At 55.5% G+C, this 14,544-nt stretch overlaps 1 protein-coding gene across 1 annotated transcript in view; it reads left to right on the forward strand.

Annotated features, from left to right (window-relative positions):
- znhit6 (zinc finger HIT-type containing 6) overlaps nt 1-7,613 on the forward strand; it is a 55,922-nt gene extending 48,309 nt beyond the window's left edge. Inside the window, exon 11 of the mRNA XM_052013158.1 lies at nt 7,376-7,613. Coding sequence (XP_051869118.1) covers nt 7,376-7,461 — 86 coding nt within the window. The 3' untranslated portion in view covers nt 7,462-7,613. The remainder of the gene's footprint in view (nt 1-7,375) is intronic.
- Nucleotides 7,614-14,544: the final 6,931 nt, after the last annotated feature.

Below are 14,544 nucleotides of genomic sequence, written 5' to 3' on the forward strand. Positions count from 1 at the left end.
GAGGGGAGAAGCTGTTCTCCTTGGAGCAGGAAAGGTTAAGAGAATACAGAGATACAGCAGGGAAACAGGCCATTTGGTCCATTGAGTGCATGCTGACCATCAAACACCCATTTACACCAATCCCATTTTATTATATAGACCAGTACAGCACAGGAACAGGCCCTTTGGCCCACAGTGTCTGCGCTGAGCACCATTCCAAGTTAAATTAATTCTCTTCTGCCTGCAGATGTTCCACATCCCTCCAATCTGGGCACCACCCAACAGGAAGGATGTGGTAACAATAGAGAGAGTGCAGAAGAGATTCACCGGGAGTTTTCAAGAATGGATGGTTATAATCGTAAGGAGAGATTGGAGAGGCTGGACTTTTTCCTCACTGGAACGTTGGATGCTGAGGGGTGACCTTATAGAGGTTTATAAAATTGAGGGATGTAGATAGTCTTTTACCCAGGGCAAGGGAGTCTACAGGGCACAGGTTTAAGGTGATGGGAGAAATTTAAAGGAGATCTGAGATGTAAGTTTCTCATACAGAGTGTGTTGAATATCTGGAGTGAGCTGCCAGAGGAGATGGCAGAGACAGATTCAGCTAAAATGCATTTGGGCAGGTCCTTGGATAAGAAAGTTGTGCAGGGATCCGGGACTAATGCAGACAGGTGGGATTAGCATAAATAGACCACGGTCGGTATGGACGGGGTGGGCTGAAGGGCCTATTTCTGTGCTGTTTGGTTCCATGATTTCCATGATTTTGAGGAAGCCTCCTCCTATCAGAGGGGTGGTAGTTATTGAGCCCCTCTCTGGGAGGGGCGGTACTGAGGGAGGGTCACACTGTGGTAGTGGCGGTACTGAGTGTGCTCTCCTTCAGCTTGATGAATTATTGGTAAAGAATCTAACAGAGCGGTGTCGGAGAACTTTGGAAGTTGTGGGAGTGTGTGGTTATCATCTGGAGCAGTGGCTGAGACAGCTTCTCTTCAGAAGGGGGCTGTTTTTCTCAAGTATTTGGGAGCTGATTTCCAACGCTGTGGGAGCGGTAGTGGCTGGCGAGTTGCCAGGGTTCGTTTTGAACTTTGAGGGAGCTGCGATTGGATTTCTTCTGATCTGTGTATCAATTGGCTTCCTCCCACTGGAGACCTTGGCCCAGGGCACCTGGGTGAAGAGTTTCTTGGCGACTCCTGGACTTTCGTGTGGCCGGGGAAACGTCGGGCTGGGCTGCCAGTGGACGCTTTGCTGTGTGCAGGAGGGATGGTCCTGGAGTTTCAGCTCGCTGACTGCATATTTGGAGACATCTCCCACCTTTTCCTTTTCTCTGGACTGCTCTTTGAGGATCTAATTAATGTTTTGCTGTATATCGGACAGGCAGTGTGTTTTGAATTTCTAACTGCGTAGGGACTAAACATGACTGCCTGTGCCTCGGGCATGACGCAGCCTCATTCCTAGGCAGCCGTCGCTGCTCCTGGAGGCGTGGCTACTGAGAAGACATCACCCTTCAGACTGTTGACTTTGAAAAATGCAGTTCGCTGCTCTGTGCCTCCATCGGTCGGGCTGAGCGATGGCTTACGGGCCATGTCTGCGACGGTGGGGGGCAGGGCTGGTGTCGTCACGGTCACTAGAATGTTTGGTGGACTGGTATTTGTATTGTGATCTGAGAAGGAGGTGTCCTTGGCCTTGGGCAGGGGGCTGACATTGGGGGGGGGGGGGGGGGGGTGGAATCTTCATGCCAGTGGAGCCGGTGGGGGCCCCCGTGCAGCGGGTCGTCCTTTCCAATGTCTTTCCCCCTATCCCTGACGAGGCCCTCCTCCCTCACCTGCAGTCTCTGGGCGAGGTGCAGTCGAGCATCACTCCAATGTTGCTCAAGCTGGCCGTACCTGGCTTTGAGAACGTGTACTCCTTCAAGCGCTCACTGTTTATGCAGTTGGCGTGGGATGGGGATGCTGAGGGGCAGTTCCAGGTCCTGCATGACGGGCAGAACTACAGAGTGTTCTGAGCCACCGGCCGTCTGCGGTGCCATGCGTGCAAGGCGTTTGCGCATGTCCGTCGGCATTGCCCCAGCCGCTAGGCTGCTGGCTCCGCCTCGACGGTGCGGGGGGATACCGCTGACACTCCTGCCGTGGCCCCTCCCGCTGCTGTTCCTGCCTCCGCTGCCCCTCCTGTGTCGGTGGGGGTGGGGGGTGGGGATGTGTGGTGCGGACGGTGGGGAGGGGTAGACTCCTGTCGTGGGTAGGAGGGCACGGCGGAAGAAGGGGCACCTTCGGGCCTCACCCCTGGAGGGGCAGGAGACAGCGGCCTCCTCTGGTCCGGACCCGGGGGGGTCCCTGTGGTCTCTGGGGTTCAGCGGGTGCCAGGGGAGGTTGAGGGGGAGGGTGCAGTGCCGGGGGCCGAGGTTTCCTCTGAGATGGAGGTCACTGTGCTTCCACACCCCAGTGGACTGAAGCGGCGCCGGAACGTGTCCGAGGGGTCGGAGGGATCGGGGTCGCCTGAGTGGGGGGATTTGTCCCCGGTGAAGGCCGTGTGCTCGAGGGGCGACCCCCCCGGAGCTGGAGGGTGGCACTGAGGGGGATAACTCGGCTTCTGTCGGGGTCGTACTCCCCGAGTCGGTGGGCGATCCCGCAGTGCGAGGGCTGTCGGAGGGAGAGCACCCACCCCCGGTTGAGGCTGCGCGCTTGGAGTGTGTGCCCGCTGGGGAGGGGGTCGGCCCCGCTGAGGGCCCCGCGGGTCCGGGGTTGCCTGAGGGAGGGGTGTCGGCCAGGGTGGTGGTGTCCCAGCTCGTGGCTGCCATTGAGGCCAGGAGTCCCGAGAGGGTGCGTTCCATCCCCGTGTCTGAGGGGGGTCGGGGTGCCCCTGGGTCACCAGCCCGCTCGGTGGCACAGAGTGAGGGTGCCCCAGTGAGTGGGGAGGGTGGGGATCCTCCTAGTGCTGCTGGCGGGGCGGGGGGGGTGGTGGTGGTGGTGGCGGTGGGAGACCGGGGTGTGGCGGTGGGCGTGGCCCCGTCGACTCGCGTCCTCCGATCGAGCTCCACGAGGGCCTGCGAGCCGCCCACCCTGGGGGGCAGTGACGGTGTTCGGGGTTCCAGTCCTGCCCTGCCTTGGGGCCAGGGTCCGGGTGGGCTCCTGGGCCCGGGGATGGTGGGGTCTCCTCCGGGCGCTGGTCCTGGGGTGGGGTCGCCCCTGGGGCAGGACCGTCCAAGGGGGCTCCAGCCCGGCTTGGGACGGGCGTGTTGCCCGGTAGTGGTAACTGCTCGGAGGATGACGAGAGCTTGGGGTGCAGTGGTGGGGGCGAGGGGGATTCGTTTGATGCTGAGCTGGAGGACTACCTCGTCCCCGGCACCGCGTCGCAGCCCGTCACTGTGGAGGACATCCGGGAGGTCCATCCACAACATGCTTGGGCAGGAGGGGGCGTCAGCGCTGGACAAGAAAGAGAAGCGCAGGTTCAGTAACCTGTAGAAGGTTCTGGTGGCTAAGTGTAGGGCGCGGGGGAGCTCGGTGGGGAGCCCTGCTCCTTCCGCCTGTAGCACCGGGGAGGGGAGTGTACTGCAGCCATCATGAAGGTCACCGTTGCCAGCCTGAACATCAATGGCGGCAGGGGGTCTCTCCGCAGGTTCCACCACCTCTCGGTCCTGCGAGACGGGAGGTACACGGTGAGCTTCCTGCAGGAGACCCGCACCATTCCAGGAGACGAGTCCGCCTGGCTCCTGGAGTGGCGCGGGGGGGGGTCTACATGAGCCACCTCAGCTCCACTTCGAGCGGGGTGGAGATCTTGTTGGCCCTGACCTTCCAGCCAGAGGTATTGCAAGTTCAGGAGCTGGTGCCAGGCCGTCTGCTTCATCTCACCATGCGCTCGGACGGCGTGCTGTTGCACTTCGTCAACATGTACGCCCCTGAGCTCGGCCCCATGCAAGCGCGCCTTTTTCGGGAGGTGTCTGCCCTGGTGGGCTCCTTCAAATGAGGCAAGTGCGTCATCCTTGGGGGTGACTTCAACTGTACCCTTGGGAAGAGGGATCGCTCCAGACCCCAGTGTAGCCGCGCATCCGTGCGGCTGTTGCAGGACCTGGTGGGATCCTTCGACCTAGTCGACGTTTGGCGGAACCTTCATCCAGACTCCCGCGCTTTCTCGCGGAGGCCCGGGTGGGTGGAGGTTCACGGATCGATCGGCTGTATGTGTCCAAGGCGCACATCTCCTGCGTGTCAGCAGCCTCCATGCGGCCGGTGGCGTGCTCAGACCACCACCTGGTTGGGTGGCGCTCAGTCCGCAGCCCGCGAGGGCGGGGTCCGCGTACTGGCATTTTAACAACCGGCTGCTGGATGACCGGCAATTCCAGGACTCGTTCTGCCTGTTTTGGGAGGCTTGGAGGGAGGAGCTGAAGGGCTTCTCCTCCCTAAAGCTCTGGCGGGGTGTGGGCAAGGCCCACATCCGTCTCTTCTGCCAGGAGTACGCGTGGGGGGGGCGCGACCAAGGGGTGGGTGTCCAAGATCGAGTTGGCTCGAGAAGGAGCTGCTCGACTTGGAGTCTCGGCTGGGACTGACCGCCGAGGACTCGCCCCTTTGGTGCGGGTACCAGGGAGTGAAGGAAGCGCTGAGGGACCTGCAGCTCGAAAGGTCCCGAGGCGCGTATGTGCGATTGCGGGTCCAGATGCTACGGGATCTGGTCCACGCCTCGCCGTTCTTCTACTCTCTGGAGCGCTGGCGGGGTGTCCGCGGGCGGCTCATGGAGCTGCTGGCAGCGGACGGATCCTTGGTCACGGATCAGGCGGGAATCATCCGGGCGGTCCGCACTTTTTACATGGCTCTGTTCTCACCGGATCTGTCCAGTGAGGAGGCGCGCACGACTCTGCGGGAGGGTCTGTCGAGCGGCTGGAGGCTCCTCTGAGTCTGGAGGAGCTGACCGCCGCCCTGGACCAGCTGTGGCGGGGCAAGGCTGCGGGGATGGACGGGCTGACGGTCGAGTTTCTCTGGGCTTTCTGGGACGTCCTGGGGGTGGACTACGTAAGGGTGCTGGGGGAGAGCCTGGCGACGGGTGAGATGCCCCTCTCTTGGCGTAGGGCGGTCGTGGTCCTGCTGCCGAAGAAGGGTTCTCTCCTCTGCACCGAGTACAAGCAGTGTGCCCGGACGATGGCCAATCGTCTGGGCTCCGTGCTGGCCCAGGTGATCCACCCCGACCAGTCCTACACGATCCTGGGCCGGTCCATCCAGGACAGCGTCCACCTCGTCCGGGACCTGCTATACCTCTGCTGGGAGGCCAGGGTGTCGGCCGCCTTTCTCTCCCTCAATCAGGAGAAGGCGTTCGACAGGGTGGATCATGGGTACTTGTTCAGGACTCTGCGCGTGTTCGGGCTCGGGCTGCATTTTGCGGCCCACGTCCGGCTGCTGTACACCGCCGCGGAGAGCCTCGTCAAGGTCAACGGGTCCTTGACGGCACCCTTTCGCTTCGGGAGGGGGGTGCGTCAGGGGTGCCCCATGTCGGGACAGTTGTACTCGGTCTGCGTCGAGCCGTTCCTGTGCCTCCTTCGGAAGCGGCTGACGGGGCTGGTCCTGCGCGAGCCGGCGATGGAGGTCGTCCTCTCGGCTTACGCCGATGACGTCCTCCTGGCGGTCACCGACCCGGCGGACCTGCGGACGATGCGCGAGTGCCAGCGGGTCTACTCGGCTGCGTCCTCCGCCAGGGTCAACTGGGCGAAGTGTTCGGGTCTGCTGGTGGGGCCATGGCGGGCGGACTCCCTGCCGGAGGAGCTGTGGCCCTTCAAGTGGAGCACCTCGCACCTCCTCTAGCTGGGGGTCTACCTATCCCCGGCCAAGGGGTCCTGGCCGGCGAACTGGCAGGAGTTTGGGGCGAAAGTCTCCGCCCGGCTGGGGCGCTGGTCGGGGCTGCTCCGGGCGATCTCGTACAGGGGCAGGGCACTGGTCATCAACCAGCTGGTGGCCTCCATGCTGTGGTACTGGCTGGCCGCGCTGGTGCCGCCCAACGTCTTCGTCGCCACCACCCAGAGGAGGTTGACGGACTTCTTCTAGGGCAGCCGGAGGCACTGGGTCTCTGCGGCGGTCCTGTCTGCCGTCGGCGGAGGGGGGTCAGTCGCTGGTGTGCGTGCACACCCGGCTGGCGGCCCTCCGCCTCCGGGCGCTGCAGAGATACCTGTACACCGAGCGCCCCCCACGGTGGCACGCGCTGGCCACCTTTTTCCTCCACCGGGGATGCTGCCTCCGGGGGGGGGGGGCGCGTCTTCCAGCAGCGGGCGTCGGCCGTGCCGCTCTGCAGGGACTGCCCGGGTTCTACCGGGATCTGATGCGGGTGTGGGGTGCGGTGTCGTGCGGCGAGCACATGGCCACTCCCTCTCCAGTCGCAGTAGGCGGGACACCGGGGGGGGGGGGGGGTCCCGGCCGCGCCGGCCCCCGCCCCACCAGAGTTGCTGGTCAGGCCCAGGGCCCGGCTTCTCTCGCGGGAGGCGGCTTGGCACAACCTGAGCTGCCTGGAGGACACGCTGACGGTGCCGTTCCGCGAGGCGTCGAGGCGGTTCTTGTACGGGCTGCTCCTGCACACCTTTCACTTCCTCGCCCTGGTCTGCCAGCCGGACATGCCGTGGCAGTCCGTCTTGCCGCGGGCGGCGAGGGCGCTCCCCGGTGGGGGTCTCTCTACGCGGGAGTCCTCCCGCTGTACGTCGGGGACCTGGGGTGGAGGGTGCTGCACCGGGCCGTGCCGTGCAACCGATTTTTGAGCCGGTTCACTGACACCCCGGCCGCCTGTCACTTCTGCGGCCGGGAGGAGACGGTGAACCACGCGTACGCGGAGTGCGAGAGGTTGCAGCCCCCCTTTGCGTACCTGAAGGGGCTGCTGCTCAAGTTCTGGCTGCACTTCAGCCTGACGCTGCTGATCTACGGTCACCCGGTGCGGCGTGGGGCGGGTCACGCGGGGGATCTCCTGGTAGGTCTTCTGCTGGGCCTGGCCAAGCTGGCCATCCACAGGACGCGGCAATGGGCGGCCGAGGGTTCCGATTGGTCCGCCTGCCTGCCCGTCTTCCGGGCTTACGTCCGCATGCGGGTGTCCTTGGAGAGGGAGCACGCGCGGTCTCCACAGGCACCCTGGCTGAGTTCCACGCTCGGTGGGCCCCTCGGGATCGCGTGTGTCGTGGACGGTGTGAACAAGGTTCACGTCTGAAGTGTTGCATTTTGTGGTCGTTTAGTTAGTGTTCTCTGCTGTAGTTAGAATGTGTCTGCATAGTTTTTTCTTTCCTGTGTCAGTTACTGTAGTTTTGACACCTGGATGTCATTTTGTAGTGCTTTTCATCAATAAACTTTTGTATGTTCATTCAAAAAAAAGGGATGTTACTGGAGGGGGCCGCACTTCTGAATGAGCAGATCCCAGTTTCATTGTACCTCCTTTCTTTCCTCGTCAGATAACTCGGATGAGGATTCTCGGAATGGTACAGACTCCTCGACAGAGAATGGAAGAGAAGAAGGGGAAGTCAGAGATGGCTCCTGAGTAAATCTGAATCGCACCCAACATACGGCACTCTGACTTGAATCAGTGTTGGGTGGGACCAGATGCAGTTGCTTACCCACTGGGACTGTGTTGACAGCACATTCACAAGTGTTATCTTTTTTAGAAGATCTCAAATAAATTTCCTAAATAATCTCAGCAGTTTATTTGATTGCCACCACACTTGAAGACAATATTTACGTGAATGTTTCACTACAGGTAGGGAGGGTGACGTGGGGAAGGATGGAAAAATAACACCAGTTATCATGAAAATCTAGAAACACCACAGATGCTAGAAATCTGAAATAGGAGCAGAAAAAGCTGGAAACACTCAGCAGGTCAGGCAGCATCTGTGGAGAGAGAACCAGAGATGCTGTTTGGGGTCCAAAACCTCTTGTGAGAACTGGGAGAGAGAGGAAACGGGTATTTTAATATAGGAAATATTTTAAAATGTTTTATTATATTAATTATATTAATTATATTTTATTAATTGTATTATTGATTAAACGTTAGCATGATTAATAAAATATAATATTTTAAAATTGGAAACAGATAAACAGAAAACATAGAGAGATGGGTAGAATCCCCGGATCTTTCAAACATTTACCTCCCTCCTCTTTAAACCCCCTAGTGATCCAGTCTCCACACCCGCTGCGGCTGAGAATCCCACAGATTCCCCTCCCTCTGTGGGATGTTCGCACACACCTCAGTTTTAATTGACTGCCCCCTAATCTTGTAACTATATCCCGGGACACAGGACAGAGATCGATGTCTATTAGACAGCCCAAAGGTTAAGGGGTCTCGGCAGGAGAGTTGACAGTCGGTGGTGTTTTGGAATGGTTTGAGGGTGACCAGTGAATGTAACTGTTCCGGGCACACGGTGCAAACAACTTGGTTTCTCTTTCCTGGTTTCTCTTTCCATTCTCAGCAGTGAATGTACGAAAATCGACCCAAATGAAATCAGTGCATAACCTCACTGGTGAGAAGTTCCAACAGTAACACCCACTCCACGTCCAATCTTGTCCAAAGGTTATTTTGGGGTTTAATCATTTTGAGATACAATTGCATCAGCAGCCAGCTGGTCTCAAGCTTTGTGTAGTCTTAACTCTTCCTTGTCTGAAGTTCATTTGTTTTTCAGTTGGCGTAGACTTTTTCTGGGATCTATTTGGCACAGTATTCCTGCAAGGTGTATAGAAGAGGAAGAGGCCATTTGGCCCTTGAACCTGCTCCATCGTTCAGTAGCAACCTCTACCTGACCACATTCCCACCCTTCTCCCCAAAGCCTTGTTTCCCTGGAGTGCAGAGCCTCAAGTACACACCCTGATGCACAATTCTGAAGGTTCAGAAACCTCTGAAGAAATTTCTTCTCAGTCTTAAATAGCCAATCCCATGGCAAGCAGAATATCCTGACCCACAAGCAAGAAACTATCCTGACTTTTTTTTATTCCCTTTCTGGGATCTGGACATGGCAGGGAAGCCGGTGTTTATTGACCATCCTGAACTGCCCCAAGAAGGTGGGGGTGAGCCACCTACATGAACCACCGCAGTCCTTCTGGTGAAGGTGCTCCCACGGTGCTGATGGGGAGCGAGTTCCAGGATATAGATAAGATATCTTTATTAGTCACATGAACATTGAAACACACTGTGAAATGCATCTTTTGCGTAGAGTGTTCTGGGGGCAGCCCGCAAGTGTCGCCACGCTTCCGGCGCCAGCATAGCATGCCCACAACTTCCTAACCTGTACGTCTTTGGAATGTGGGAGAAAACCAGAGCACCCGGAGGAAACCCACGCAGACACAGGGAGAATGTACAAACTCCTTACAGACGGTGGCTGGAATTGAACCCGGGTCGCTGGCGCTGTAATAGCGTTACGCTAACCGCTATAAGACCCAGCAATGTGGAAGGAACAGCGATATATTTCCAAGTCAGGGTGGGGTGTGACTGGAGGGGAAGCTGCAGGTGGTGGTGCTCCCCTGCACCCACTGCCCTTGTCCTTGGTGGGAGAGGTGGTGGGTTTGGGAGGTGCTGTCGGTGTAACCTGGGGCAGCTTCTTCACACAGAGGGTGTGCATATTTGGAATGAGCTGCCAGAAATAGTGGTTGAGGCGGGCACATTAGCAACGTTTAAAAGCCATCTAGATAAGTCCATGGATAGGAGAGGTTTAGAGGGCTTTGGGCAAAACACGGGCAGATGGGACTAGCTCACTGGGCAACACAGTCAGCATGGACGAGTTGGGCCGAAGGGCCTGTTTCCGTGCAGTGTGACTCTAGGACTCTATAAGGTGGTTTAAAGCCTGTTTTGTATAGTTCACCACTTTATCATGCCCCACCTCTCGCTGTGCAGAGGGGGAAAAAATGAAGGTCTTCATCCAATGTCGCCCTCACCAGCTGGGACATCCTGAGGTTACAACAGGGTTCGGCGAGCTCCACCATCAAATTTGCTTCTCACAGAGTGTCCCGGGACCGGAAATCGAAAACTCTGCAAAAATAAAAGAGCAAAGTGCTGGAAAGGCTCAGCCGTTCAGGCAGGATGGATGGCGGTTGTCATTCTCAAACATTAATTAGAACACAAGAAAATAGGAGCACCAGACCCCTCAAGCCTGTCCTAGGTCTCATCTCTTTGTTAGTTCTCCATAGGCCAAAACTCCTCGATCTTTTAAAGATTTTGCAACCTCTGTAAATGCCTCCAGCAATACCCTCCAGGGTGGAGAATTCCACAGATTCACCTCCCTCTGTGAGAAGAAGTCCCTACACACCTCAGTTTTAAACGTCCGCCCCCTAATCCTGTAACTGTGTCCCCTCGTTCCAGACTCTCCCACTGGTGGAAACATCTCCACATCTCTCCTGTCCCCCTTCAACACCCCCCATTCTTCTAAACTCCATGGAACACTCAGAATTATTGGTTTTATTATTCGTTCAAGGGATGTGGATCTGCAGGCTGAGCCAGCATTTCATTGCCCCTCCCTAGTTGCCCTTGAGAAGGTGGTGGGGAGCTGCCTTCTTGAACTGCTGCAGTCCCTGAGGTGTGGGTGCACCCACCGTGGTGTCAGGGAGGGAGTTCCAGGATCCTGACCCAGCGACGGTGAAGGAACGGCGACACATTTCCCAGTCAGGATGGGGTGTGGCTGGGAGGGAACTCCGGGGTGGTGACCCCTGTGCTTCTGCTGCCCTCGTCCTTCCAGCTGGGAGAGGTGGTGGGTTTGGAAGGTGCTGTCTGAGGGGTCTCGGTGAGTTGCTGTAGTGCCTCCTGTAGATGGTCCACACTGCTGCCACTGTGTGTGGGTGGTGGAGTGAGTGGGTGGGGTGTCTATCAAATTAGCTGCTGTGTCCTGTATGGTGTCGAGCTTCTTGACTGTTGTTGAAGCTGCCCTCACCCAGGCACGTGCAGAGTGTTCCCTCCCACTCCTGACTTACACAGAACATAGAACAGCATAGGAACAGGCCCTTCGGCCCACCATGTTGTGCCAAACTAATTAAACTAGTAATTAAATCCCTAACTAAACTAATCCCTCTGCCTACACAATGTCCGTATCCCTCCACTCTCTGCACATTCATGTGCCTGTCTGAGAGCCTCTTGTATGCCTCTATCATATCTGCCTCCACCCCCACCCCAGGCAGCACATTCCAGGCACCCACCACTCTCTGTGTAAAATACTTGCCCCACACATCTCCTTTGAACTTTCCCCCCTCACCTTAAATGCATGCCCTCTGGTGTTAGACATTATGACCCTGGAAAAAAGATACCGGCTGTCTATCTATGCTTCTCATAATCTTATAAACCTCTATCAGATCTCCACTCAGCCTCCACCGTTCCAGAGAAAACAACTCAAGTGTGTACAAACTCTCCTTATAGCTCATGCCCTCTAATCCAGGCAGCATCCTGGTAAACCCCTTCTGCACCCTCTCCAAAGCCTCCACATCCTTCCTGTAATGCAGCGACCAGAATTGAATGCAATACTCCAGATGCAGTCTAACTAGAGTTCGATAAAGCTGCAATGTAACTCTTGACTCTCGAACTCAGTGTCTTGACTAATAAAAGCAAGCATGCCAGATGCCTTCTTTACCGCCCAATCAACCTGTGCAGCCACTTTCAGGGAGCTCTGGACTTGGATGCCAAGATCCCTCTTACATCAATGCTGTTAAGGGTCTTGTCAACAGTGTACTGTCCCTCTAAATGAGCCTTGAGCTTTGGCCTGAGCCTTGCAGATGATGGACAAGCTTTAGGGAGTTAGGTGGTGAGTCATTCACCACAGGATTCCTAGCCTCTGATCTGCTCTTGTAGCCACAATGTGTATATGGCTGCTTCAGTTCAGTTTCTGGTCAATGGTAACCCCCAGGAGATTGATAGTGGGGGAATTCAGTGAAGCCAACACCATTGAATGTCAGGGAGTGATAGCTGGATTTTCACTTTTGGATATTGCCATTGTCTGGCATGAATGTTACTTGCCACCTATCTGCCCAGGCCTGGACATTGCCTCGGACTTGCTGAATTTAGATGTGGTCTGCTTTATTATCTGAGGAGTCACGAATGGTGCAGAACATCGTGCAGTGAACATTCCTACTTCTGACAAGAATGAAGGAAGGTCATTGGTGGAGCAGCTGAAGATAGTTGAGCCTTGCACACTACCCCAAGGAACTCCTGCAAGGATGTCCTGTGGCTGAGATGATTGACCTCCAACCATCTTCCTTTGTGCTAGCTATAATTCCAACCAGCAGATTGTTTCCCCCAGCTCCAGTGTAGCCAAGGCTCCCTGATGCCACACTCCATCAAATGCTGCCTTGAGTCAAGGGCAGTTACTCCCATGTCACCTCTGGAATTTAGCTCTTTTGTCCATGTTTGAACTAAGGTTGTAGAAGTCAGGAGCCAAGTAACTTTGGCAAAACCCAAACTGATCTGTGAGCAGGGAGTGCTGCTTGATAGCACCGTTGACTATCCCTTCCATCACCCTGCTGATAAACAACAGCGGACTAATGGTGGTAACTGGCCAGGTGGGATTTGTCCTGCTTGTGAACAGGGCCTACATGGGCAACTTTCCACATTGTCGGGTAGATGCCACTGTTGTATCTGTACTGGAACAGTATGATCAAGGGTAGGGCAAATTGGAATTGGTTTATTGTCATATGTACCAAGGTACAGTGAAAAACTTGTCTTGCATACTGTCCATACAGATCAATTCATTACCTAGTGCAGTGAGGTAGTACAGGGGAAAACAATAACAGAATGCGAATAAAGTGTAACAACGAAAGTGCAGTGCAGGCAGACAATAAGGTGCAAGGTCATAACGAGGTAGATTGTGAGGTCAAGACTCCATCTTATTCTACTAGGGAACCATTCAATAGTCTTATAAGAGCGGGATAGAAGCTGTCCTTGAACCTGGCGGTACGTGCTTTCAGGCTTTTGTATCTTCTGCCTGATGGGAGGGGGGAGAAGAGAGAATGTCCGGGGTGGGTGGGGTCTTTGATTATGCTGGCTGCTTTTCCAAGGCAGAGAGAAGTGTAGACACAGTCCGAGGGGAGGCTGGTGTCCGTGATGCGCTGGGCTGTGTCCACAACTCTCTGCAGTTTCTTGCATTCTCAGACAGAGCAGTGACCTGGAGTCCTGGAATTCTGGAGAACAGGTCTTCAGTACTATTGTCAGAATGTTGTCAGGGCCTTCGGTGTATCCAATGCCTTTCGCCATCTCTTGATGTCATGTGGAGTGAATCGAACTACCGGAAGACTGGCACGTATCATGCTGGGGCCCAGCAGAGGAGCTGAGGTGTGAAAAAAAACTTGCCCCGCACATCTCCTTTGAACTTTCCCCCTCTAGTATTTGAGAGTTCTACCCTGGGGAAAAAACAATGACTGCCAACCCTAACTGTGTCTCTCACAATTTTATAAACTTCTATCAGGTCTCCCCTCAGCCTCTGACACTCCAGAGAAAACAACCTAAGTTTGTCCAACCTCTCCTTATAGCTAGTACACTCCAATCCAGGAAACATCCTGATGATCCTCTTCTGCACCATCTCTAAAGCCTCTGTCTACGTCAACAGTGCTGAGGTCGAGAGGGTTGAGACCTTCAAGTTCCTGGGAGTGAACATCACCAATAGCCTGTCCTGGTCCAATCACGTAGACGCCACAGCCAAGAAAGCTCACTAGCGCCTCTACTTCCTCAGGAGGCTAAAGAAATTTGGCATGTCCCCTTTGACAGTCACCAACTTTTATTGATGCACCATAGAAAGCACCCGATCTGGATGCATCACAGCTATGTACAGCAACTGCTCTGCCCAGGACCGCAAGAAACTGCAGAGAATTGTGGACACAGCCCAGTGCATCACAGGAACCAGCTTCCCCTCCATGGACTCTGTCTACACTTCTTGCTGCCTTGGTGAAGCAGCCGACATAATCAAAGACCCCACTCACCTGGGCCATTCTCTCTTCTCCCCTCTCCCATTAGGCAGAAGATACAGGAGCCTGAGGGCACATACCACCAGGCTCAAGGACAGCTTCTATCCCACTGTGATAAGACTATTGAATGGCTCCCTTATACAATGAGGTAGACTCTTGACCTCACAATCTACCTTGTTATGACCTTGCACCTTATTGTCTGCCTGCACTGCACTTCCCTGTAGCTGTGACACTTTATTCTGTATTCTGTTATTGTTTTTACCCTGCAATGTGACTTCCCGACTTTTATACTCAGTGCCCCGACCGATGAAGGCAAGCGTGCTGTACGCCTATATACTTGTGTGGCCACATTCAGGGAGCGATGGATTTGCACCCCAAGCTCCGTCTGTACATCAATGCTCCCAGGTAGCGAAGCAACCATTCAGGTACTCACTGTCATGACATCAGAAACAAGTCCCTCAATTTCTGCACAGAAAGCTCCCACACCAATGGCTAAATTGTTTTAGTGACCGTAACTGGGGTAACTGCTGGGCATGACACTGGGAGAGAATCACTCTTCAAAATCATGCCCTTGATCTCCTATCCAAGAGAAAAGGTCTCACACTGGTGAACCTTATTCAAGTCAAGTGGAGTTTATTGTCAGATGCACAAGTCCATGTGTGCACGGGTGCAATGAAAAACTTACTTGCAGCAGCATCAC

This window comes from Pristis pectinata, chromosome 3 (genome assembly GCF_009764475.1).
Source record: "Pristis pectinata isolate sPriPec2 chromosome 3, sPriPec2.1.pri, whole genome shotgun sequence".
NCBI lineage: Eukaryota > Metazoa > Chordata > Chondrichthyes > Rhinopristiformes > Pristidae > Pristis > Pristis pectinata.